Source organism: Mustelus asterias, chromosome 7, assembly GCF_964213995.1.
Source record: "Mustelus asterias chromosome 7, sMusAst1.hap1.1, whole genome shotgun sequence".
Classification (NCBI taxonomy): domain Eukaryota; kingdom Metazoa; phylum Chordata; class Chondrichthyes; order Carcharhiniformes; family Triakidae; genus Mustelus; species Mustelus asterias.
The window spans coordinates 96415282-96442613 of record NC_135807.1 but is presented as its reverse complement, the minus strand read 5'-3'; the positions used below and the strand labels follow the sequence as shown (position 1 = coordinate 96442613).

At 45.8% G+C, this 27332-nt stretch overlaps 1 protein-coding gene across 3 annotated transcripts in view; it reads left to right on the top strand.

The window, feature by feature from the left end:
* LOC144495862 (collagen alpha-1(XV) chain-like) overlaps window positions 1–27332 on the top strand; it is a 306988-nt gene that overhangs the window by 151300 nt on the left and 128356 nt on the right. For all 3 annotated transcript variants that reach the window (XM_078216523.1, XM_078216521.1, XM_078216522.1), the window contains 3 exons: window positions 5015–5186; window positions 16205–16308; window positions 23801–23827. In XM_078216523.1, the coding sequence (XP_078072649.1) occupies window positions 5015–5186; window positions 16205–16308; window positions 23801–23827 (303 nt within the window). The remainder of the gene's footprint in view (window positions 1–5014; window positions 5187–16204; window positions 16309–23800; window positions 23828–27332) is intronic.

Below are 27332 nucleotides of genomic sequence, written 5' to 3'. Positions count from 1 at the left end.
ATAAAGTTGGGCGGGCAGGTCATTAATTCAATTTAAATGCATGCAAATACATTTAAATCGTCGTTGCGCCCGTTTTGGACGCGTGGCGGATCGCCGCCATTCCCGGGTTTCGGTAAAGTGGCAATCTGCGCGGATGCGGGTGCGGATCGCGATAATGGCCTCTCACCCGACTTTACCACGTTTTCGCGCCCGAAAACGGGCGCGACGCAATGGTAAAATCGGGCCCATAGAGTCCCATTCCCACTGCCCCCACAGGAGTCAGTGTTTCAGCAACTAAGGTACTTTTAAAAACTCTTCTTATTTTCTTAGCTTCTTGCAGCAAAGGACATTTCTCACTCTCCTGCATCAAGAATATTCCAAAACCAACTGTACTACAATTCCCATCAGCAAGATTAGCTTGTGAAGCATTGCTAAACATGACTAATTTCATGTTCTTTGGGTCACCTAAGGATAGGAACTGAAGCATGCATTATTCCAAATTTAAGTTTTAAATGTTTTATTTGCCATTAAATCAAAAATGCTTTTGGATTTTCATCATAGTATTTAACTCTGCAGCAGATTAAAACTGGCATCTACTCTAGCCTGAGTGCGTAACTTGTTCAACTGACCCATCGCACTTCACAATTGCTCTGTTTCTTCCTGAGGTCATTATAGGGCCCAATGTGCAGTTCAGCTGTGGCCTAATTAAATGGCTAAATGGCTGAGAGGGGCTGAATAGTGACCTCTGGTCCGATGAGAGCTGGGTGTGAAGCGGCAGAGGATAACAAGGAGCCAAACCCCTTTAATAGGGACACCTCATGCAATTACCATTCACACTTGTTGCAAATGCTCCTTTCTCAGTCTTCGTATCATACTCTGCTTCATTTCTTAACATTTTCTTACTTCACCAAAGATCCTTAGGCAGCACTTTCCAAACCCACGACCATTTCCATCTAGAAGGACAAGGGCAGCAGATACATGGGAACACCACCACCCATTGGTTCCCCTCCAAGTCACTCACCATCCTGACTTGGAAATATATCGCTGTTCCTCCGCAGTCGCTGGGTCAAAATCCTGGAATTCCCTCCCTAATGACATTGTGGGTCAACCCACAGAACATGGACTGCAGCGATTCAAGAAGGCTGTTCACCACCACCTTCTCAAGGGTAACTAGGGATGGGCAATAAATGCTGGGAAGCCAGCGACGCCCATGTCCCACAAATGAATTTTTAAAAATGTACACATGGTCCCAGACTTTCAATAAATCTTCTTTGCTGGCTACCTGACAGAAACTTGGGTGAGGGATTGGGGTTGGGGTACTGCTAAAATAGAAGCAGTGACTTGCTCTTGCTGCTTCCTGTCAGTAACGTGCTCTGTTGGGCAGCCCTAGGATGGCAGCATGGCCCTTCATAAAGTCCAATGATGCCATTGGGTGCCAATCTGCGGTTTGAGTCCAAGATGTGAGCGAGGGAGCAGTGAGGGCTTCTCCATTGGGTCAAACCCCTCGGGAGGGGGATTGCACACCTGAGGCAGTTAGCTTTTAGAAAAAGAAAGACTTGCAGTTATATAGTACCTCTCATGAACACCAGATGTCCCAAAGCACTTTATAGCCAATGAAGTACTTTTTGAAGGGTTAGGTAGGTACTGTTGTCATGTGGGAAACACAGCAGGCAATTTTGCACACATTAGGCTCCCGAAACATCTGTGTGATAATGAGCAGATAATATGAAATGCAAATTGAGGGATAAATATTGTCCAAGATACGGGGATATACCACCACCACACCCCGCCCCCCCCCCCCCCAACCCACGCCTCTTTCTTTTGCATCCATTTAAGAGGAAAGATGGTTTAATGTCTCATTCCAAAGAGTTAAAAAATATATTTTTTAGGGTGGATAAACTACTCTATCAGAGAGTTGGTGCAGACTCAATGGGCCGAATGGCCTCCTTCTGTACTGTTGGGATTTTATATTTTTGAGGACAATGGGAAACAACAGTACTCTTCTTGCCTTACAGTCTAAGCCCTAGGCCTCCTTTCCCCAGGCTTTCCTCCACAACCCCCCAACCCTCCCGCTCCCCCCACTCCCCCCCATTGTGTAATAAAGCCTTTGGCAGCCTGCTCATGGGAACATCCCAGGAGAGTAAATCGATAGCTATTCTAGGAATAGCTATCAATTCTATGAAGAGATACAGAAAAAGACAAGAAAAAACATTAAAGGAACTAAAAAGCTACTGTCTATGCGTATCAAAAAAGCAGAGTTAAGGACAGAATTACTTTAATCGATGAAGGGGGATCGCTAGTTGTGGAGATGACAAGATGGCAGAGATATCAAGTAAATATTTTACCCTAATTTTAATTCCCCCCCCCCGCATGCTCCCTCTGAATCACACTGCACCCCCCCCCCCCCCCGCCCCCCCGCCTCACCCACACAGATTTCCAACTTGCTGACCAGATGTAAAACAGAATTCACAGAAACTACCCAATTTAATCTGCACTGTGCTCAAGAAACCCTACTCACCATGGCAGGAGTGCACTTGTCTTAGTGCTGGTTGGTAGAACATAAGCTGTGAGAGAGCATCTAATAACCAAGACAGAGAAACCATAGAATCCCGACAGTGCAAAAGAGGCCATTCGGCTCATCAAGTCTGTACTGACTCCCCAACAGAGTATCTTACTCAGGCCTGAACCCCCACTCTATCCCTGTAACTCCACACATTTACCATGGCTAAGCCATCAAATCAAGGCATCATGGGACACAATTTAGCCTGGCCAATCCACCTAACCAGCACGTCTTTCGGACTGTGGGAGGAAACCGGAGCATCCAAAGGAAACCCACAGACATGAGGAGAATGTGCAAACTCCACACAGGCAGTGACCCGAGGCCAGAATTGAACCCAGGTCCCTGGCGCTGTGAGGCAGCAGTGCTAACCACTGTGCCATCGTGCCACCCTTCAATGTCCTGGATTTCTAATGGGATTGGTCAAAGAATTGAATTTGGTGTACCTTTTCGCAACCCTAAAATGTACTGAACACATCTGGAGGATACAACCTGGGGATTGATCCATGGAGTAACAGAAATGATTCAGGGTCTGCTGACAGTGGTCTGTTATTCAAATTAACATTGTATCTGGCAGTTATAACAGAACTGCCCAACTGGTGTAAGCCTCCTTCCATTACTTACCTCCTTCCACCCTACCCCATTCCCCTCTTTCCCTTCTCCCTCATGCAGGCATCAAACCCCCCCTTTGAGAGATGAAGCACAGTGGCTGACGGGTGCTGTGAGGCAGGCTACAATTCATGTTCCAACAATGCATATTACACTCCAGGATTGAAACCTCTAAATTGGGGTATTTGGACCAAATGCCAAAGAGCTGAATTTGCAAACCATGGTTAATAAGAGTCCAGATTTTCTACCTCCACACTTGTCACCCAGTGCTTTGTTTGCCATTTAAAATGAAATAAGTGTCAAATTATAGACGAGCAGTGGGAAATTCTCCCCTTGAGCACTCAAACCAACATCTTCTGTTTGAGCTATTGGCCAGGGTTTCACCCACTGAATTGCTTAGAATCATAGGATGGCAGCAACACAGAAGGAGGTCATTCAGCCCATTGAGTCTGTGCTGGCCCCTCTGAAGAAGGAATTCACCTATAGCCACTCTCCAGCCTTTTCCTCATTGCCCTGCAAATCTTTCCTTTTCAGACAATGTGTGCCCTGGTTCTTGATCCCTTCCTGAGTTGGAACGGTTTTTCCCAATCTACTCTGTCCAGAAACCCGTGGTTTTGAAAACCTTGACCAAATCTCCTCTCAACTTTCTCTTCTCCAAAGAAAACAGTCCCAACTTCTCCTATCTATTTATTTAACTGAAGTTCCTCACTCCTGGAACCATTCTCTTGGAGTCTTTTCAGCACCCTGCCTTTATATAGAATCATAGAATCCCTACAGTACAGAATGAGGCCATTCGGCCCATCGAGTCTGCACCGACCACAATCCCATCCCACACATGTCCAATTCCCATAGCCCCACACATTTACCCTGCTAACCCCCCTGAAACTAGGGTCAATTTAACATGGCCAATCAACCTAACCTGCACATCTTTGGAGTGTGGGAGGAAACCAGAGCACCCGGAGAAAACCCACGCAGACATGAGGAGAATGTGAAAACTCCACACAGACAGTGACCCGAGGCTGGAATTGAACCCGGATCCCTGACACTGTGAGGCAGCAGTGTTAACCACTGTGCCATCGTGCTGCCAATCAATACAGTTTTAATATAACTTCCATGTATTCTATGCCCCTATTTACAAAGTCCAGGATAATCTACGCTTTATTAACTACTCTCTCAACCTGTTCTGCCATCTTCACTGATTTATAGGCAAAAATACCCAGGTGCCTCTGCTCTTGGACCCCCTTTAGAATTGTAATTGGGCAGAGTGGCTCAGCAGCTGGGTAAAATGGTGAGGAAGCTGTCAGTTCAAAGGCAGCTTTTCCCATCGTATCGTTTGGCACATAACTGAAAGAAAATGAAGAAGTGGGTCCCATGATATCATGCTGTGAGCCCTCCAGGTCAGCGGGTTGCTTTTTTAAAGGGTGTCCCAATGTAGTACCACATGTGGAGCGCATGCAGTAAGGTTCCCCGCAATGTTACTGCCCTGCCTCCTGGAGACCTGTAAAATCCTGCCCATAATTTTCAGCAGTACAGCACTGAGTAAGTGCTGATACCATCACTAGGATGGGACAATGGCCCAGAAGTTGCTCCTGTCACCATCAGCCGCCCTCCCATCCGTTATGACATCCTGACAATAAGTACCATCAGAATTAGATGACGATTTATCTCAGAAAACCTATCCCCTGGTCAATCTTTAATGGAAATCCTCAAGCCGTGTCAATCTCAAGTAGAGATTCCAGGAAAAACTGGACATGGAACCAGACAAGTGCATGCTTTGTCTGCCTCATGTGTCTACTAGACCTGAGAAAGAGATAAAGATGGAGATATTGATGTAGATTGTTGACTCTGATGTCCTTTTGGCACTTTTAGGTCATCGATGAGCATTTACACAGTGAGCCAGTCAAAGAGCCACCAACTGAAGTTTCTGTCACCGAGGGGATTGAGGATTCCTCGGGACAACAGGATATGACTGTATCAGGCACTTCTGGGGAGATGCCACTCCCAGAAGGGCAAGTAGACACTGGAGTAAAGGCAATAACAGGTATGATAGTTGTTGTAATTCAGGTCAGAAACTCCAAAGTGTTTAAGAAGTCCGTCTGGATCATAAGTTTTGCAATTTGAATTTGGTTAGGGTGAGCATGAGATGCTTCACTTCGGGTATGAATCAAATGACCCACTAAGGAGCTTTTATCAAACAAAGTTTATTTAAGAATACAGTTAACACGTATAGAAAGAAAATTAACAATAACTTTTGCCAATTACAAACCAGGACGAAAAACCCCATAATATTGTCTAACCCTTGACAGACACATGAAATGTTCAAACCAAACAAACCTCCTTAAACAGAACCCTTGCCACAGATTTAGCACAGAAAATACAAATGCTCTTGTGATGCTGGAGCTTTGTCCTTTAGTTGGATGCTGCAGTTCTCTTGATACACACAGAAAGCTTGAAGTCAGACAAGCTTCCCAAAACACCAGGGAGAGAGAGAGAGAAAGAAACTCTAGTTACTACCTAGCAAATCACCAACAGCAGAGTTCTCACACCATTTGTGGGACATGGGCATCGCTGGTTGGGCTAGCATTCATTGCCCATCCCTAGTTGCCTGAGGGCAGTTGGGAGTCAACCACATTGCTGTGGCTCTGGAATCACATGCGGGCCAGACCAGGTAAGATCGGCAGATTTCCTTCCCTAAAGGACATTAGTGAACCAGGTGGGTTTTTCCGACAATCAACAATGATTTAATGATCATCAGGAGATTCTTAATTCCAGATATTTTTTATTGAATTCAAATTCCACCATTTGCCATGACGGGATTCGAACCTGGGTCCCCAGAACATTAGCTGAGTTTCTGAATTCCTAACATTCTCTATTGCAGTTGTAAGACACTGCTGGAAACCCGAACAATGGGATCTTCCCCAGCATTCCTGACTGCCCAGCTGGAAGCAGAGCTCTTCATACTTGATGGATGGGAAGTGGTTGCACTGATGTTTTATTTTGGTGCAATTCAGTCAAAATCGGCTTAACCAGTTGAACAAATGTGGAATTTCCAGCACAAATGACATTGCCACTCAGCGCAGGTTCCTGCGATGGTTTGCATTCAGTTAAAAAGCAGCACACTAGAAAATGGCTCCACAGACTAAGTTGTCCCTCACCCCCCCCCCATCCTCACAGGATTTGCTATCTGCAGTTCTTCAGAATTAAGCTGAGAGGCAAGGAGACTGACAGGAACGTTTGAGTAAACAGTTGGAATTTTCTTTTTGATTGTCCGACACTATCCCAGTGTAACGTGTAAATGGTTTTTAAAAGTCATTTTCAGTCATTTAAAATCAGATTACTCCAGAATGTTGGATTGTGGTGAGGCCACATTGGATTTGGTACTGGGAAATGAACCGGGCCAAGTGTTAGATTTGGTTGTGGGAGAGCACTTTGGAGATAGTGACCACAATTCGGTGTCTTTTGTTATTGCAATGGAGAGGGATAGGGCCGTACGGCAGGGCAAGGTTTACAATTGGGGGAGAGGTAATTATGATGCGATTAGGCAAGAATTAGGGGGCATAAGTTGGGAACAGAAACTGTCAGGGAAAGGCACAAATGAAAAGTGGAACTTTTCCAAGGAACAAATACTGGGTGTCCTTGATAGGTATGTCCCTGTCAGGCAGGGAGGAAATGGCCGAGTGAGGGAACCATGGTTCACGAAAGAGATGGAATGTCTTGTGAAAAGGAAGAGGGAAACTTATGTAGGGATGAGGAAACAAGGTTCAGATGGCTGAATTGAGGGTTACAAGTTAGCAAGGAACGAGCTGAAAAAGGGGCCTATGAGAGCTAGGAGGGGACATGAGAAGTCCTTGGCGGGTCGGATCAAGGAAAACCCCAAGGCTTTTTACTCTTATGTGAGGAATAAAAGAATGACCAGGGTGAGGTTAGGGCCGGTCAAGGACAGTAGTGGGAACATGTGCATGGAGTCAGTAGAGATAGGCGAGATGATGAATGAATACTTTTCTTCAGTGTTCACCAAAGAGAGGGACCATGTTTTTGAGGAAGAGAAGGTGTTACAGGCTAATAGGCTGGAGGAAATAGATGTTCGGAGGGAGGATGTCCTGGCAGTTTTGAATAAACTGAAGGTCGATAAGTCCCCTGGGCCTGATGAAATATATCCTAGGATTCTTTGGGAGGCAAGGGATGAGATTGCAGAGCCTTTGGCTTTGATCTTTGGGTCCTCGCTGTCCACGGGGATGGTGCCAGAGGACTGGAGAATGGCGAATGTTGTTCCTCTGTTTAAGAAAGGGAATAGAAATGACCCTGGTAATTATAGACCGGTTAGTCTTACTTCGGTGGTTGGTAAATTGATGGAAAAGTTCCTTAGGGATGGGATTTACGACCATTTAGAAAGATGCGGATTAATCCGGGATAGTCAGCATGGATTCGTGAAGGGCAAGTCGTGCCTCACAAATTTGATTGAATTTTTGGAGGAGGTAACTAAGTGTGTTGATGAAGGTAGGGCAGTTGATGTCATATACATGGATTTTAGTAAGGCGTTTGATAAGGTCCCCCATGGTTGGCTTATGATGAAAGTGAGGAGGTGTGGGATAGAGGGAAAGTTGGCCGATTGGATAGGTAACTGGCTGTCTGATCGAAGACAGAGGGTGGTGGTGGATGGAAAATTTTCGGATTGGAGGCAGGTTGCTAGCGGAGTGCCACAGGGATCAGTGCTTGGTCCTCTGCTCTTTGTGATTTTTATTAATGACTTAGAGGAGGGGGCTGAAGGGTGGATCAGTAAATTTGCTGATGACACCAAGATTGGTGGAGTAGTGGATGAGGTGGAGGGCTGTTGTAGGCTGCAAAGAGACATAGATCGGATGCAAAGCTGGGCTGAAAAATGGCAAATGGAGTTTAACCCTGATAAATGTGAGGTGATTCATTTTGGTAGGACTAATTTAAATGTGGATTACAGGGTCAAAGGTAGGGTTCTGAAGACTGTGGAGGAACAGAGAGATCTTGGGGTCCATATCCACAGATCTCTAAAGGTTGCCACTCAAGTGGATAGAGCTGTGAAGAAGGCCTATAGTGTGTTAGCTTTTATTAACAGGGGGTTGGAGTTTAAGAGCCATGGGGTTATGCTGCAACTGTACAGGACCTTGGTGAGACCACATTTGGAATATTGTGTGCAGTTCTGGTCACCTCACTATAAGAAGGATGTGGAAGCGCTGGAAAGAGTGCAGAGGAGATTTACCAGGATGCTGCCTGGTTTGGAGGGTAGGTCTTATGAGGAAAGGTTGAGGGAGCTAGGGCTGTTCACTCTGGAGTGGAGGAGGCTGAGGGAAGACTTCATAGAGGTTTATAAAATGATGAAGGGGATAGATAGAGTGAACGTTCAAAGACTATTTCCTCGGGTGGATGGAGCTATTACAAGGGGGCATAACTATAGGGTTCATGGTGGGAGATATAGGAAGGATATCAGAGATAGGTTCTTTACGCAGAGAGTGGTTGGGGTGTGGAATGGACTGCCTGCAGTGATAGTGGAGTCAGACACTTTAGGAACATTTAAGCGGTTATTGGATAGGCACATGGAGCACACCAGGATGATAGGGAGTGGGATAGCTTGATCTTGGTTTCAGATAAAGCTCAGCACAACATCGTGGGCCGAAGGGCCTGTTCTGTGCTGTACTGTTCTATGTTCTGAACCTGTGATTAAAACATGCTCAGTTTTTGTGATAAATCCAGCTGTATTAATCAGGCAGTACCTGGTAACAACTTTTCAATATATCAAGGAATATTTTGAAAGGTTTTGTTTTAAATGTTTCCCATTTGTTCTGGCGCAGGGCAGATTTGGTGGTTATGAACTGACAAAAAAGTGGAGAAAAATGCTTCTGGCATTTCACTGACCGTATAACCCTCCCTCTGGTGGTGCATTGAAGCATTGCACCCTTTAAACAATATTTAACAACTAGATTCCGAACGCCTCTGCACAAGTTTTTATTTATTGGCATCACAAGTAGCCTTACATTAACACTGCAATGAAGTTACTGTGAAAATCCCCTAGTTGCCACACTCCAGCACCTGTTTGGGTACACTGAGGGGGAATTTAGCATGGCCAATGCACCTAACCAGCAGGTCTTTCAGACTGTGGGAGGAAACTGGAGCACCCGGAGGAAACCCACGCAGAGAACATGCAGACAGTGACCCAAGCCAGGAATTGAACCCAGGTCCTTGACACTGTGAGGCAGCAGTGCTAACCACTGTGCTACCCTGCCGCCCCAGAAAGTGCTGTGAGGATAGATTCCAAGTGGAAGTCACTCCATTAGTTTTTATGTTTCAAGTTACTTGATGTTCGTAGGGGTTCAGGTTTGTGTTTTAAAGCTGGCAATTTGCGTCTTTAAGGCAGGGTTAGGTAGATTCTTGTGGTGAACCATCGTTGGTTCACCACTGAGGTTGTTATTGTGTTACTGTTGGGCTAGGGTGTTGTTGTTATGGGGGTTGTACTATGTTGTTGGGATAGGGTGTTTACCTGTCCTAAGTGTTATCATGGCACACTCCAGTGGGGTCCCGCCTCCGGTGGCAGGGTATAAGACCCCCTGCTCCGGCAGGACCCCTTCAGTCTGAACGGGTGAATTTGTGTTAGTAGTTTCATTGTTAATGTATTAAAGCCTTCAGTTCTAAAGCCTTGTTTCCGGGTGCTCATTGAGGTGCATCAATTTAATACATTAACTGAGAATATGGAACAGATCCTAAAACCGGATCGTCTGACACTGGACCCACGTGCGGTCGGTGCAGCTAACACGTTCGAACATTGGTGGAAGTGCTTCGAGGACTACCTGGCAGCCTCGGTAGCTATCACTACAGACAGTGATAGACTCCAGGTCCTCCACGCAAGGGTAAGCGACACGATTTACCTAGCCATTCGTGCAGCTTCCACTTACCAGGGTGCCGTCGAGCTCCTAAAGAATAGGTACATTACGCCACCCAACGAGATTCACGCTCGTTATCTCCTCGCTACACGACGTCGGCAGTCGGGCGAGACCATAGAAGACTACGCCAATGAACTCCTGCAGCTTGCCAGGGGTTGTGACTGTAAGGATGTCTCCGCCGAGCAGTACATGCAAGACCTCGCCCGAGACGCGTTCGTAGCAGGGGTAGGGTCCTCGTACATCAGACTTAAATTATTAGAAAAGGGGAAACTCAACTTGACCCAGGCAATGGGGATGGCCGTGAGGTTGGAGGCGGCGTCGAAGAGCTTGGCGCTGTACCCCGAGGACCACGTGCAGTCAACGTGGTTGGAGCAAGCTCTGCTCCCTCCTCGCCCCGCGAACCCGCGCTCCCAGATCGATTCGACGACGGCGGCAGCTCCAGGTGGCCAGCGATGCTATTTTTGCGGTGGGGCCAAGCATCCACGGCAACAGTGTCCGGCAAGAACGGCAATCTGCAGCCAGTGCGGTAAAAAAGGCCACTACGGCAAAGTCTGCAGGTCCAAACCTAAAAACGGCAGTGCAGCTTGTAACCCTCCAGAACGGAGACCATCTCTTTCGGCGCTGCAGTACCCACGAGGTCCGACCACGTGCGATCTCAGGACGGCGCCATCGTGGCAGACAGAGGAGGAGGAAGACCACCAGGAGTCGCTGCGCTTGGAGCCCTCGGCCACATGCGATTCATGGGGGCGGCCATCATGGTCCACGACGACTAGGAGCGACCAGCAGGGGTCCTCAGCATCCACATCGGCAGCATGCAGCAGCGACCAGCAGGGGTCCTCAGCATCCACATCGGCAGCATGCAGTGACGCCCAGGGGCCAACGGTGGCGTCGATCTCTCTGGATCAGACCAGGCATTACAGACTGGAACATTCCATGATGGAGGTAAAGGTTAGTGGCAGAACTGTGAATTGTCTGTTTGACAGTGGGAGCACCGAAAGTTTCATACACCCTGAAACTGCTAAAAGGTGTGGACTCCGGGTTCTCCCTGCCAAACAGACAATTTCCATGGCATCACAGTCCCGGTCTGTACCGATCCAAGGACAATGTATGGTAACTCTTGAGGTACAGGGCACAGTCTACGAGCAATACAGGCTCCTTGTGCTACCTCACCTTTGCGCGCCAATTCTCCTCGGACTAAACTTTATGGCCCACATGAGGAGTGTGATCCTACAGTACGGTGGGCCACTCCCTTCACTGGCAGTAGGGAACCAGCCGCAGCCTCCAAATTGCCCAAAGCGCCCCGCGTGCAATCTATCCACCCTGAAGATCACGACACCATCCCTTTTTAAAAATCTGGTACCTGGCTGCAAGCCCATCGCTACTAAAAGTAGGCGTTACAGCGCTGAGGACCGGATCTTTATTAGATCTGAGGTTCAGCGGCTCCTCAAGGAAGGGATCATACAGGCCAGTGCTAGTCCGTGGAGAGCGCAGGTCGTGGTAGTCAAAAGCGGGAACAAACCTCGGATGGTCATCGACTATAGTCAGACCATTAATAGATACACGCAGCTGGATGCGTATCCTCTCCCGCGCATTTCTGATATGGTCAATCAGATTGCGCAGTACCGAGTGTTTTCTACCATAGACCTTAAGTCCGCCTACCATCAACTCCCCATCCGCCCAGAGGACCGACAATATACGGCTTTTGAGGCGGATGGTCGTCTATACCAATTCCTCAGGGTTCCATTTGGTGTCACCAATGGGGTCTCGGTCTTCCAGCGTGCTATGGACCGAATGGTGGACCAGAACGGGTTGCGGGCTACCTTCCCGTACCTGGATAACGTCACCATCTGCGGCCATGACCAGCAGGACCACGACACGAATCTCCAACACTTTCTACGCACTGCAGCTCGCCTGAATCTGACCTATAACAGGGAGAAGTACGTATTCCGTACGCATAGGTTAGCCATCCTCGGATACGTGGTGGAAAACGGGGTCATTGGCCCTGATCCAGACCGTATGCGCCCACTCACTGAACTTCCCTTGCCCGCTAGCACGAAAGCACTGAGGAGATGCCTCGGGTTCTTTTCGTATTATGCACAGTGGGTCCCCAACTACGCGGACAAAGCTCGTCCGCTCATTAAGTCCACGACCTTCCCACTTACGCCGGAGGCCCAATTGGCCTTCAAGGTTTTGAAAAGCGACATCTCGAAAGCCACGATGCACGCGGTGGATGAATCCATCCCTTTCCAGGTGGAGAGTGATGCATCGGACTTCGCCCTAGCCGCCACACTAAACCAGGCAGGCAGGCCCGTCGCGTTTTTTTCCCGCACCCTTCAAGGCCCAGAGATTCGGCACTCAGCGGTGGAAAAGGAGGCTCAGGCCATTGTGGAGGCAGTCAGACACTGGCGCCATTACCTGGCAGGTAAGCGGTTCACCCTGATCACGGATCAACGATCCGTGGCGTTTATGTTCAGTAACACGCAGAGGGGCAAGATCAAGAACGATAAGATCTTGCGGTGGAGAATTGAGCTCTCCACCTATAATTACGATATTATGTATCGTCCAGGGAAGCTCAATGAGCCCTCGGATGCCCTCTCGCGCGGAACATGCGCCATCATGCAGGAGGACCGCTTGAAGGCTCTCCACAATGATCTGTGTCATCCTGGAGTCACCAGACTCTACCACTTCATAAAAGCCCGCAACCTACCCTACTCGGTGGAGGAGGTCAGGTCAGTTACTAGAAGTTGTCGGATTTGCGCAGAATGCAAACCACACTTTTATCGACCAGACCGGGCACATTTGGTCAAGGCCACTCGCCCTTTTGAGAGGCTGAGTGTAGATTTTAAGGGCCCCCTTCCCTCAACGGATCGGAATGTCTATTTTCTTAACATAATAGACGAATTTTCCCGGTTTCCGTTTGTTTTCCCCTGTGCGGACACGTCGACTGCCACCGTCATCAAGGCATTCAGTGAGCTTTTTACCCTGTTCGGGTACCCCTGCTATATTCATAGCGACAGGGGCTCGTCGTTCATGAGCAACGACTTGAGGCAATTCCTGCTCTCATTCGGGATTGCCTCTAGTAGAACCACGAGCTACAACCCTAGGGGTAACGGACAGGTGGAAAGGGAGAATGCTACAGTCTGGAAGGCTGTCCTACTGGCACTGAAATCCAAGGGCCTTCCAGTCTCCCGGTGGCAGGAGGTCCTTCCAACTGCGCTCCATTCTATCCGCTCCCTCCTGTGTACGGCAACCAATGCTACTCCCCACGAGAGGATGTTCTCATTCCCTCGGAAGTCGTCCTCGGGGACCTCATTGCCAGCCTGGTTGACGTACCCAGGACCCGTCCTTCTGCGGCGCCATGTGAGGGCTCGCAAGTCCGACCCCTTGGTCGAACCGGTCCAACTCCTCCACGCCAACCCTCAGTATGCCTATGTGGCATATCCTGACGGGCGAGAGGACACTGTCTCCATTAGAGACCTGGCGCCCGCAGGGGACGTAGCAACTCCTGTCGCTCCTATTCCCCCAGTCACAGATCCACTACTCCTCATTACTTCCCCAGACGTGGCGCGGTCAGCACCGGGACCAGTGCATAACACTTTTACTCCCATGTACAGCTTGCCTGAGACTCGGAGATCGGCGCCACCATCATCACCACCACCACCACCACCAAACGTTCCAGGATCCCCTACACCATCGCCTCATCAGGGCCGGCCGTTGGTTCACCACTGAGGTTGTTATTGTGTTACTGTTGGGCTAGGGTGTTGTTGTTATGGGGGTTGTACTATGTTGTTGGGATAGGGTGTTTACCTGTCCTAAGTGTTATCATGGCACACTCCAGTGGGGTCCCGCCTCCGGTGGCAGGGTATAAGACCCCCTGCTCCGGCAGGACCCCTTCAGTCTGAACGGGTGAATTTGTGTTAGTAGTTTCAATTCTTGATTGACAAATGAATTAAGGAGGTAGACAGGAAAGTGGAGTTGAGGCCACAATCATACCTGTGAAGATCTTATCAAATGGCAGAGCAGGCTTGAGGGGGCCGAAAGGCCTATTCCTAAACTGTATGTATTGTTTGTATTTGCCCCAAGTTTGCATTGATGTGGTAAACCGCAAACTGTGAGATTAGTTTGGACACATTGGACAGACATTGCATTTTGTGGTCTATGATAAAACCTGGCATTGATGTTTATATCTGATATTTGTGAATAAAATTCTGCCGTATTTTTATTCTCCCATCATGGGAGGAAAAGCAAATTTTCACTTTCCTCACCCACAAATTGACAATGTTCAGCGTGACATGGTGGGCTCCTCTCTCGGACACTGTGACCCCCATGTGGCCTCAGATAAGGTGGAGGCAGCCTGCTCACTTGTTTCTGCTTGTGGCTCATGGCAGTGTGAGGGTGGTGCTGCTCGCCCTGGAGCTGGATCCGGAAAGCATCCCAACATCACTTTCCTGAAGAAATATCAGGCCCAGAGACTCAAATGGTCAAATTTATAAATAATCACAAGCTGTGTAAGGCAATCGAATTGGAGGAGACAGCTCCAAGTGAGTTGGACCGAGTAAGCATTGCCATCCCTCAGTGTCAGGGGCCCGGGTTCAATTCCAGCCTTAGGTGTCTGTGCAGAGTCTGCACGTTCTTCCCGTGTCTGCGTGGGTTTCCACCGGGTGCTCTGGTTCCTCCCACAGTTCAAAGGTGTGCAGGTTAGGTGGATTGGCCGTGCTAAGTTGCCCCGTTCCTCCCAAGCATTTTGTATTTACCCATATGTCAGTGCCTCAAATTAATCATATACTGTATTCTGAAATACCCCAGTAGAAATTTATATATATTATGCATTTATATAAGCAAGGGGCGGCACGGTAGCGCAGTGGTTAGCACTGCTGCTTCACAGCTCCAGGGTCCCGGGTTCGATTCCCAGCTCGGGTCACTGTCTGTGTGGAGTTTGCACATTCTCCTCGTGTCTGCGTGGGTTTCCTCCGGGTGCTCCGGTTTCCTCCCACAGTCCAAAGATGTGCGGGTTAGGTTGATTGGCCAGGTTAAAAATTGCCCCTTAGAATCCTAAAATGCGTAGGTTAGAGGGATTAGCGGGTAAATATGTGGGGGTAGGGCCTGGGTGGGATTGTGGTCGGTGCAGACTCGATGGGCCGAATGGCCTCCTTCTGCACTGTAGGGTTTCTATGATTTCTATGATATAGCTCTTTTCATGACCCCAGAATTTGACTTTTTAAAATTTGATTTATTATTGTCATATGTATTAGTATACAGTGTAAAATATTGTTTCTTGAGCGCTATACAGACAAAGCATACCGTTCATAGAGAAGAAAAGGAGAGAGTGCAAAATGTAGTGTTACAGTCATTGCTAGGGTATAGAGAAAGATCAACTTAATGTGAGGTAGGTCCATTCAAAAGTCTGATGGCAGCAGGAAGAAGCTGTTCTTGAGTCAGCTTCAAGTTGGCATAGGCTTCAAGTTTACCAAAAGTGACATTTTACTTGCAGGAGGATTACTTTCTTGATAATGAAGGTCATCTGGAGGAAGAAAGAAATTCGTTTTACTCCTTGTCACCAATGTAATTACCTCACCGAGGCCAATTTTCCGTCACCAACACCTTTTATTTACAAAGTGAATAAGTTTATTAATTAGTGTCAAAAGTAGGCTTACACTGCAATGAAGTTACTGTGAAAATCTCCTGGTTGCCACACTCCAGCACCTGCTCGGGTACACTGAGGGAGAATTTAGCATGACCAATGCACCTAACTAGGATGTCTTTCAGATGTGGGAGGAAACTGGAGCACCCAGTGGAAACACACACAGACACGGGGAGAATGTGCAGACTCCGCACAGACAAGGCACTACTGCGGCTGCACTGCACAGGTCAATCCCAGGAGTCCTTGGGCTGCTGGCCCGAGTAGAGACAGCTGATTTTAAACTCCCGCTGCTCTTTTTCTATTGGGAGAGCCTCCACTTGCTCAATCGGGGAGCTTGGACTCCACGAAGCCTATGGAGAGATTTATTGACGATCTCCCATGGCCCTCACAACACTCATTATTTGGGAATAAAATCTAATTCACCAAGAAAAATCACTGTGGCATGAGAGCTAATGTTTTCACCTTTGTACAAGTTTGAATGTTAATTTACTGAATTGGGCTTGTGTCTAGGGTCTTCTGGCCTAAGAGGTGCAAAGGATGGCCAGGGCCTGTCAGGCCCCAAAGGAGATATTGGATCCGGAAGTGAAGACGTCTACAGCGAAAAAGGCACAAAGGTAAGCCCTTCATCTGAGGACTGAAAGAACAATATTTCTGACTCCTGGTGGGTAGCGGAGGCTTCTTAGCTCTGTTTTTTTAATGAAAGCAGATTGCTTTTCACAATTGTTTGAGAACAGAGAATGTTTGAAATGAGTTGACTTCTTCTAAATCCCAGATTATCAGGAAGGAGGCCTGAATCCCACGAGGCACACACCATGTTTTTAGGAAGGGTTATTATTTGATGTGGGTTAACAGATTGATAAGAATATTATTCATGTGTGTTTTACCAGAAACCTGTCTCGACTCATTGGGTGGGGGATCTTAAGAAATAAAGCCAACTTGTAAAAAGGTGCATCGTTCTGAATACGGTTACAAAGAATGGAGACACTGCTTTACTGTGATTGACAATTGGACAGTAGCTATGATGAAAGTTTAGTTCTCTCTGGTTAGAAGCAGAAAGTCCCGGTGCTAGAACATACTGGACAGAAGAAGACCGGTTATCCATCCAATTTGTACCATACAGTTGTGCTGCCTTGTGCATCACAATATATCACAATATTATCACAATATCATCGCAATATATCACAATAACATTGCAATATTATCACAATATCACCATCATATCATCACAATATATCACAATATATGATCAGAATATTATCTCAATATAGAAACATAGAAACTAGAAGGAGGAGTAGGCCATTCAGCCCCTTCGGGCCTGCTCCGCCATTCATTTTGATCGTAGCTGATCATCAAGTTCAATATCCTGAACCCCCCCCTTCCCCCCATATCCCTTGAGCCTATATCTCACTTCTTCTTGAAATCAGACAACGTTTTGGCCTCAACTACATTCTGTGGTAGTGAATTCCACACATTCACCACCCTCTGGGTGAAGAAATTTCTCCTCACCTCAGTTCTAAAAGGTTTATCCATTATCCTCAAACTATGATCCCTAGTTCTGAACTCCCCCACCATTGGGAACATTCTTTCTGAATCTACCCTGTCTAAACCTGTTAGAATTTTATAAGTTTCGATGAGATCCCCTCTCACTCTTCTAACCTCCAGTGAATATAATCCTAACTGATTTAGTCTCTCCTCATATGACAGACCGGCCATCCCAGGAATCAGCCTGGTAAACCTTCACTGTACTCCCTCTATAGCAAGGACATCCTTCCTCAGATAAGGACACCAAAACCGTACATAATACTCGAGGTGTAGCCTCACCAACACCTTATACAACTACAGTAAAACATCCCTATTCCTACACTCAAATCTTCTCGTTATGAAAGCCAACATAGTATATTCCTTTTTTATTGCCTGTTGTACCTGCCCACTTACTTTCAGCGACTGATGCACAAGGACACCTCAATTTACACCCATTCAAGTAATAATCTGTCTTCCTATTATTGCTACCAAAGTGGATAACCTCACATTTATCCACATTAAACCGCATCTGCCATGCATATGCCCACCCACTCAGCCTGTCCTAATCACACTAAAGCATCTCTGCATCTTCCTCACAGCTCACCCTCCCACCCAACTTTACATTATCTGCAATTTTGGAGATAATATATTCAGTTCCCTCTTCCAAATCATTAATATATAATGTGAACAGTTGGGGTCCTAGCACTGATCCCTGCAGAACCCCACTAGTCACTGACTGCCAATCAGAAAAAGACCCATTTATGCCAACTCTTTGCTTCCACCTGATAATCAGCTTTCTATCCATCGCAAGACATTACCTGCAATCCCATATGCTTTAACTTTACATAGTAGCCTGTTATGTGAGACGTTGTCGAAAGTCTTCTCAAAGTCTGAAATAACTACAACCACTGGTTCTCCTTGGTCAACACTACTAGTTACATCCTCAAAAAATTCCAATAGATTCGTCAAGCATGATTTCCCTTCTGTAAATCCTTGCTGACTTTGTCTGATTATACCACTGCCTTTCAAATGCTGAGTTACGAAATCCTTGATAATGGACTCCAGCAATTTTCCCAGTACCGATGTTAGGCTCACTGGTCTATAGTTCCCAGTTTTCTCTCTACCTCTCTTTTTGAATAATGGGGTTACATTAGCCACCCTCCAATCTGTAGGAAACAGTCCAGAGTCGAAAGAATTTTGGAAAATAACCACCAATGGACCTACTATTCCCAGGACCACTTCCTTACATATTCTAGGTGAAGATTATCAGGACCTAGAGATTTATTCACCTTCAATTCCATCAATTTCCCCAAAACCATTTCTCTACTAATGCTGAGTTCCTTCAGTTCCTCACTAAAACTTGTTTCTCTCAGAACTTCGAAAGTAGTTTATTCATTAGTCACTAGTAAGGCTTACATTAACACTGCAATGAAGTTACTGTGAACTTCTGGTACATTATTCATGTCTTCCTTTGCGAAGAATGAAGCAAAATACAAATGTAATTTGATAATGTACAAATTTCGTACATTATCAAGGATTTCATGATTCAGCATTTGGAAGGCAGTGGTGTAATCAGACAAATTCAGCATGGATCTACAAAAGGGAAATGATGCCTGACAAATCTATTGGAATTCTTTGAGGATGTAACAAGTAGAGTTGACCGAGGAGAACTAGTGGGTGTGGTTTATTTGGACTTTCAGAAGGCTTTTGACAAGGTCTCACATAACAGACCACTATGTAAAGTTGAATTAAATTAAATTCCTCAGCCATTTCTTTATTCCCCGTCATAAATTCTCCCATTTCTGACTGTAAGTGGCCTGCATTCATTTTTGTCAATCTTTTTCTCTTTACATACCTATAGAAACTTTTACAGTCAGTTTTTATGTTCCCTGCTAGCTTACTTTCAAGCTCTATTTTTCCCTTCTTAATAAATCCCTTCGTCCTCCTTTGTTGAATTTTAAACTGCTCCCAATCCTCAGGCCTATTGCTTTCTCTTGCCAATTTGTATGCTTCTTCCTTGAATCTGATACTATCTCCATTTTCCGTTGTAAGCCATGGTTTGGCCACAATTCCCTTATCACTCTTGTGCCAAACAGGAATAAACAACTTCTGGAGTTCACCTATTTGTTCTTTAAAAGCCTGCCATTGCCTGTCCACTGTCTTTCCTTTCAGTAAAGTTTTCCAGTCTATCATAGCCAATTCATACCTCATACCATCATAGTTAGCTTTATTGAGATTTAGAACCCCTGGTCTCAGTATCAACTACATCACTATCCACCTTGACAAAGAATTCTACCATATTATGGTCACTCATCCCCAAGGGTTCTCTCACAACCAGATTGCCATTTTTATCACAATATCACAATTTATGGGTGGTACGGTGGCACAATGGTTAACAATGCTACCTCACAGCGCCAGGGACAGCCTCGGGTCACTGTCTGTGTGGAGTTTGCACATTCTCCCCGTGATCTGCATGGGTTTCCTCCAGGTGCTCCGGTTTCCTCCCACATTCCAAAGATGTGCGGGTTAGGTGGATTGGCCATGCTAAATAGACCATTCGTGTCAGAAGGATTAGCAGGTTAAATACGGGGCTGGGACCTGGATGGGATGATTGTCGGTGTCGGTTCGATGGGCCAAATGGCCTTTTTCTGCACTGTAGGGTTTCTATGATTCTATTCTATGATTCTAATGGATCATCACAATGTTATCACAATACTATTGGAGGATATCACAATATATCACAATATTATCCCCCCACTTCACCACCCCAGAGCTTAATTCTCCTGGGAGATTGAAGAAAACAGACTAAATAGCCAAGCCAATTAAAGACCAAAAATCTGAATAATTCCTCAAAGCGATTGAAGCCATTCCATGAGAGCACATTGACCCTGATTGATATTACATGATACTAATCTCCCACTTGGTACAGAAGTAATTTCAGTGGAGCTTAAAGACCATTAATGAGGAAAGTTAAAGCCAGCTCTAACACTTTATGTTAAAGTATTCCCAGTCAGTGACTGTGCTGAGTGGCTGAGGTTTATAGCCAGATGTTACCAGGCAAGCTCAGCTCACACCATCACTTTTATTTGCCCCGCAGAAACTATTAGAACTGGCCTGTTCCGTGAGCATGCTGTTGCTCTAGTATATAGAAATATATATTACAGTACACAAGGAGGCCATTCAGCCCATCATGCCTTCAACTGGAACTGTCTAATCCCAATACCTTTCCACGTATTCTTTTATATTTTTCTTTTTCAAATATTTATCTAATTCCTTTTTTAAATGATGTTTCAGCCTTTACCCCAAAAGTCTCTTGTGATAAAACATTCTACGTTGGAATTTCCCCTCTGGGAATCATTTCGTCCAACTTGTTCTTTCAGGGTGGCACGGTGGCACAGTGCCCACACAGCGTCAGGTACCCAGGTTCAATTCAAGCCTCGGGTGACTGTCTGTGGGGAGTTTGCACATTCTCCCCTTGTCCGCGTGGTTTCCTCCGGGTGCTCCGGTTTCCTCCCGCATGGATTGGCCATGCAAAATTGGCCCTAGTGTCAGGGGGATTAGCAGGGTAAGTATGTGAGGTTATAGGGATAGGGCGTGGGTGGGATTGTAGTCGGTACGGACTCAATGGGCTGAATAGCCTCCTTATGTACTGTAGGGATTCTATGATTTTGCGAGTAGGAATTCTCGTTGTTGTCTGTCGTTAACAATTCATCAACCAGCAGAAACAGCTCTCTCCACGCCCACCAGATTAGCAGTGCCAATACCACACACTTTCCCCCACCACCCAGACATTTTGTAATATTTTCCTCACCTTCCTGGCCCATTTTGGCGCGCCTTCCATTTCTCTCTCCGTATGCGAAACTGAACGTTCCATTTCCCTCATCAAACACACTCAGTTTACAACAAACAAATTAGTCTTTTTAGCGAGGTTGGCATGATGTCGTTTCGCTAATGTGTCGCATATCTGTTACCCTACAAAAAAGATTATCTTCAAGAGTCTGTTTTTGTTGAATTTCATACAAACCCATGTAGGAATGATGTTAATGCTTTCCTTCTGAACTGTGGAATAAAATGGGATTGATTTTTACACAATTTAAAACTCAAACATTAATAAAAACAAGCTGTGCCTTGGCACGTACTGGGACTGATAGCATGTTCAGCAATACTTTGTTTTTGTGGATGAAACAGCATGTTCAGATGTATTCTGATTATTAATTTGTTCATCTTTAGTGTATAAATTAAGAACCAGTGAGTTGACAGGTATAACTTTGACCAAACAAAAACATGGAACATGTACTTAAGAATGATAGATTCTTAGAAAAAACAGTTGTAATGCTGTTAATAATTACTCGTAGTCAGGATGTGAGCGATCACTGGTAAACCAGCATTAGTTGCCCATTCATGGCCACCCTGAGAGCATTAAGAGTCGCCTGTATAACATGTGTAATGTATCGACTTAATCCTCTTCAAAGAGAATTGAAGCATTTCTTTAATATTTTTGGGGATGTGGGTCTCAGCGGCCAGGTTAATATTTATTGTATATTCCCAGTCGCCCCAGCAAAGCTGTTTTTAAAACACTGAAACAAAACTGAAAGCACGGAGAATAAGATAGGTCAAAAGAGGAGGAGTGGGAGGGAAGCCAATATGTTGGGAAGGTTGAGCGAAATGGATATATTCCATTGCTTGTTAGGGAGTGATTCAGCTGATGGGATTTTCATAGATTGTGTAGGAGTTATCCAGGCTTGGGCTGACAAGAGGCAAGTAACATTTGCGTCACACAGGTGCCAGGCAATAACCGTCTCCAATAAGAGAGAATCTAACCATCGCCTCTTGACATTCAATGGCATTACCATTGCTGAATCCCCCACTATCAACATCCTGGGGGGTTGCCATTGACCAAACACTGAACAGAACTAGCTATTTAAATATTGTAACTACAAGAGCAGGTCAGAGGTTACAAATTCTGAGGTGAGTACCTCACCTCCTGACCCCACAAAGCCTGTGCACTATCTATAAAGCACAAGTCAAAAATTAGATGGAATATTCTACCCTTGCCTGGATGAATGCAGCTCCAACAACACTCAAGTAACTTGACACCATCCAGGACAATGCAATGCTTGATTGGCATTCCATCCGTAAACATTCACTCCCTCCACCACTGACGCACAGTGGCAGCAGTGTGTACCATGATGCACTTTGAAGTGCATCTTGAAGTACAAGATGCACTTCAAAAAATTACCAAGGTTCATTAGACAGCATCTTCCATATCCACAACTGCTATCGAGAAGGACCAGGACAGCAGATACCTGGGAACACCATGAGCTGGAAGTTTCCTTCCAAGCCTCACACCATCCTGATTTGAAAATATATCTCCGTTCTTTCACTGTCACTGGGTCAAAACCCTGGAACTGCCTCCCTAACAAATTGTGGTTGTACCTGCACCACATGGACTGCAGCAGTTCAAGAAGACAGCTTCTCAAGGGCAATGAATGCTGGCCTAGCCAGCAAAGTCCACATTCCATAATGAGTATAAAAAATGTTATTAGCTCAAAGACAGCAAGGAGCTAGAGATAATACACAACTATCAGATTTAAGATAATGCCAAACTAGCCAACTGTTGAGACGATGTAACCGAATTATATAGTGTAACATCTATGGCTAAATTTTAAATCATTAAATAGGGAGTTGGAGACATAAATGGAAAGGGTTTAACAACAATTTTAAAAAATCATCTGGCAGTCATATAAAGATTGAAGGATGCATCTGAGTTCATGAAATGGTAAACTAAAATGATGCTTTACAGCTAAATGAAAGAATGATTTCCCAAAGGTAGCATGAAGGAGGTGGGCCTCATCCACTGAACACAGATATCGCGAACACAAAGTGAATAGAGTGAAAACATTCAGATAATTAGTGCATTCCACAAATATTTTCTTGTACAAGAGCTCTCTGTAAGAGGGTGTATCTGAATGAGGGTCTCTCTGTCTGAGGGTGTCTATGTTTGAGGGCCTCTCTGTATGAGGGTCTCTCTGTATGAGGGTCTCTCTTACTTTGAGGGTCTCTCTGTATGAGGGTGTCTATGTATGAGGGTCTCTCTATGAGGGTCTCTCTGTATGAGGACCTTTTCACTATGAGGGCCTCTCTGTATGAGAATCTCTCTGTATGAGGATCTCTCTGTATGAGGATCTTTCTCACTATGAGGGTCTCTCTGTATGAGGGTCTCTGTATGAGAGGCTGACCGTGAGGGTATCTCTGTCTGAGGATCTCTCTCATTATGAGGGTGTCTCTGTATGAGGGTCTCTCCCTATGAGAATCCCTCACTATGAGGATCCTTCACTATGAGGATCCTTCACTACAGCCTCTTGCTGTATAAGGCTGTCTGTATTAGACTGTCCTTTTGGATATGGAGGGTTTGCTGTATGATCACCTTGCCATGCAAGGGTCTCCCTCCCTATTGTTAGGCCATTCTTTTGCAGTCAGGGCCTTTAATTGATGTTAGCTACAGGTTACATAAGTCAAGTTGTGTATACACTGGCTGATCTGATGGTATCTCACAGCTGACAGAATTGTTTTCTACTTGTTTAGGGTGAAAAGGGTGATCCAGGAAGTAAGGTACGTGGATGTTTTAATATATTAAAATGCAATGGATCGAAAACTGTCAAAGCTGCGGAATATGTTGCCAGCAAGCTAGGCTTTGGGCCTTGGGTTTGTAAACTCTGCTCAGTAATGTCTACGGCACACCTGTTACGTGTTGCTCTGTGAAACACAGTGAGGATGTGAAATATAAACAGGTTAAAGAGAAAGCTAATATACACAGGATATAGTGGCTCCAATGGTGGACACACAGCAGTGCAAGGAATACTTATTGAGCTTTCTACAGCTTCAGCCTTGATAAATGGGGCATTACTGCAGAGATTGTTGTACTGATTCTAACTCGTTATCAAGCTAATAAGCATTCTTTTCCTTGGGAATATGATGTTGGTGCTTTAAGAATAAAAAGGGTCAGGTACCAATATCTATATTGAATATTGTGCTGCAGTACCAGCGTTCTCCCACCAGAGGCACTCGGGGTCTACTAAAGGCCTCACTATGACTACTGGATGGAGCTCCCTCTGGTGGCAGCATAGTGAGAGACCCCCGTACAGAGACACCCTCATAGTGTTATCTTTCAGCGTTGTGGAAGAATTATAATAAGAGATAATTCAGCAGCAAAATTACAGATATCCCTTAATTTTTCTCACTGTATGTTCCTCTTTCCAGCCAAGCAAAAATTGGCACTGACATTTTTTCAAAATTCTAAATTCTTCAAGCAGATTTTGAGAGTTGGTCCCAATATACTTGGACTCACCTTCCCCAGTACAGTCAGTGTCTGGGTCTCTGTGCACAACATCATGTCTTTGCTTTTGGTGCCGTTAGCTCAGAGGTAGCACTTTTCACTCAGATGCTTGTGGGTCCAAGCCACATGCTGAGACCTGAGCACAAACTCTAGGCTGACACTCTGGTACTGAGGGAGTGCTGCACTGTTTATAGGTGCCCTCTTTTGGGTGAATCTTGAATCGAGGCCATGGCTGCCCTTTTAGCTGGTAGTGAAAGGTCCTTAGCTGTATTCAGAGAAGAGCAGTTGGGGTGTGGTGGGGGGGGTCCTCCAATGTCGCAATGTTTATCCTTCATTCAAGAGTTGTGAATGAAGCCCAGTCCATCACGCAAACCAGCTTTCCATCCATTGACTCCATATATACTTCCTGCTGCCTCAGAAAAGCAGCCAGCATAATCAAGGACCCCACACACCCCAGACATACTCTCTTCCACCTTCTTCTGTCAGGGAAGAAGGTACAAAAGTCTGAGACCACATACCAACCGACTCAAGAACAGCTTCGTCCCTGTTGTCATCAGACTTTTGAATGGACCTACCGTATATTAAGCTGATCTTTCTCTTCGCCGTTTCTGCAAAACTATATTCTGCACCCTCTCCTTTCCTTTCACCCTATGTACTCTATGAATGTATATTTGTCTGTACAGCACGCAAGAAACAATGCTTTTCACTGCATCCCAGTACATGTGACAATAATAAATCAAATCAAATCAAATTGCTAAAACAATGATCTGGTCATTTATTTTATGGCCATTTGTGGGAGCTTGCTGCGCATAATTTGACTGCTGTACTTCCCTATTTTACACCAGTGACTGTGCGGTGAGGTACTCTGGGAAGTGAATGGTGCTATATTAACTCAAATACTTTCTCACACTTTTCTATTCAGCACTATACTTGTCTCTTTTCACAAACCCCACTCATTGCATAAGCATTCCCTTACTCACTGTCTTCAATAATCCTTGCAGTCAAAGAAGGTCAAAGAAGAAATATTCTGACAGACAATTCAAATCAGTGCGTCTTCCTGGACATCACATTGTGCTAGTGAATACGAGACAGTGTGATCAATTGCATTGGTGCTCTAGGGACAAAGAAAGGCGTGCAGACAGGGGACCCTGGGGCTCAGCTCAGCTTGCCAATGCAATGGTCGAGTCTCACGGTTCATTGTAATGCAAAGAAGGCACTGACTTGTTCTGTTTGCACTCCTCCCAATCCCCTGCAGCCAGCAACAGAAGCCGATCCAGCTCCTACATTATAAATAATTCTACTTGATGAATAAAAAATGGTGCTGGTGAAGGTATATGCATAGAATTTCTAATGTATGTTCACGGGGTGAGAACTCTTAGCATTTGCCTGGCAGCATTGACGATAATCTGCAGCCAGATGCAGTGGAATCCTCTGCTTTAATTACATCCTATACGAATTTAATGAGTGGCTAATTCTTGCATTCACTGTTCCTCACCCTCTGCTGTCAGCTACTTCAGGAGGACACTAGAAGGGAATCCCAGCAGGCTCAAGTGCGGGCAAACCTACCCTTGTGATCTGTGTAGAATTGAACCGTACAGCTGGCCATGAGTGGTGTGTGCTGGTCCCCAGCCATGTCAGTGGCCCCAGTTAAAAGGGTACATTTGGACCAGCATCAGTGAAGGACATAAACTGACAATGTTCATCATCAGGACGGTGGCACGGTAGTTAGTCTCAATGCCTCACAGCTCCAGGGACCAGGTTCAATACCAGCCTTGGGTGTCCGTGTGGAGTTTGTATTTTCTCTCACGTCTGCGTGGGTTTCCTCCAGGTGCTCCAGTTTCCTCCCACACTCCAAAGATGTGCAGATTAGGTGGATTGGCCGTGCTGAATTGTCCCTGAATGTCCCAAGATGTGTATGTTCAAGGGATTAGCGATGGGAAATGTGTGGAGTTACGGGGATAGGGCAAGGGAGAGGGCCTGGGTATGATTCTCTATCAGAGAGTTGGGGCAGACACGATGGGCCAAATGGCCTCCTCTGCCCTGTAGGGATTCTATGATGAAGATTTTGGTAGCAGCTGTTGATGATCAGTCACGTAACTGCACCTCTTCACCAGCTTCAGTCAGGTGCTGAATGAGGGAAAAGACTCAGTGGAGAAAATTGATGAGAGAGATGAATCACAGGGAGGAGAGCAGGTTTATTGAAGGTGGATAACAGGCTGCAGAACAATGGGCAAACGTGGTGCCTCAGAAAGGACACATGTACATCAAGGTGTTTCCACAACCTCAAGGCCCAAAGTGCTCCACAGTGAATGAAGTACTGTTTGAAGTGAAGTGGTTGTTATAATGTAGGACCGTAAGAAGTCTCACAACACCAGGTTAAAGTCCAACAGGTTTATTTGGTAGCAAATACCATAAGCTTTCGGAGCACAGCTCCTTCGTCAGATGGGGTGGATATCTGTTCTCCAACAGTGCACAGACACAGAAATCAAATTACAGAATACTAATTAGAATGCAAATCTCTACAGCCAGCCAGGTCTTAAAGGTACAGACAATGTGGGTGGAGGGAGCATTCAACACAGGTTAAAGAGATGTGTATTGTCTCCAGACAGAACAGCTAGTGAGATTCTACAAGCCCAGGAGGCAAGCTGTGGGTGTTACTGATAATGTGACATAAATCCAACATCCCGGTTTAGGCCGTCCTCATGTGTGCGGAACTTGGCTATCAGTTTCTGCTCAGCGACTCTGCGCTGTCGTGTGTCGTGAAGGCCGCCTTGGAGAACG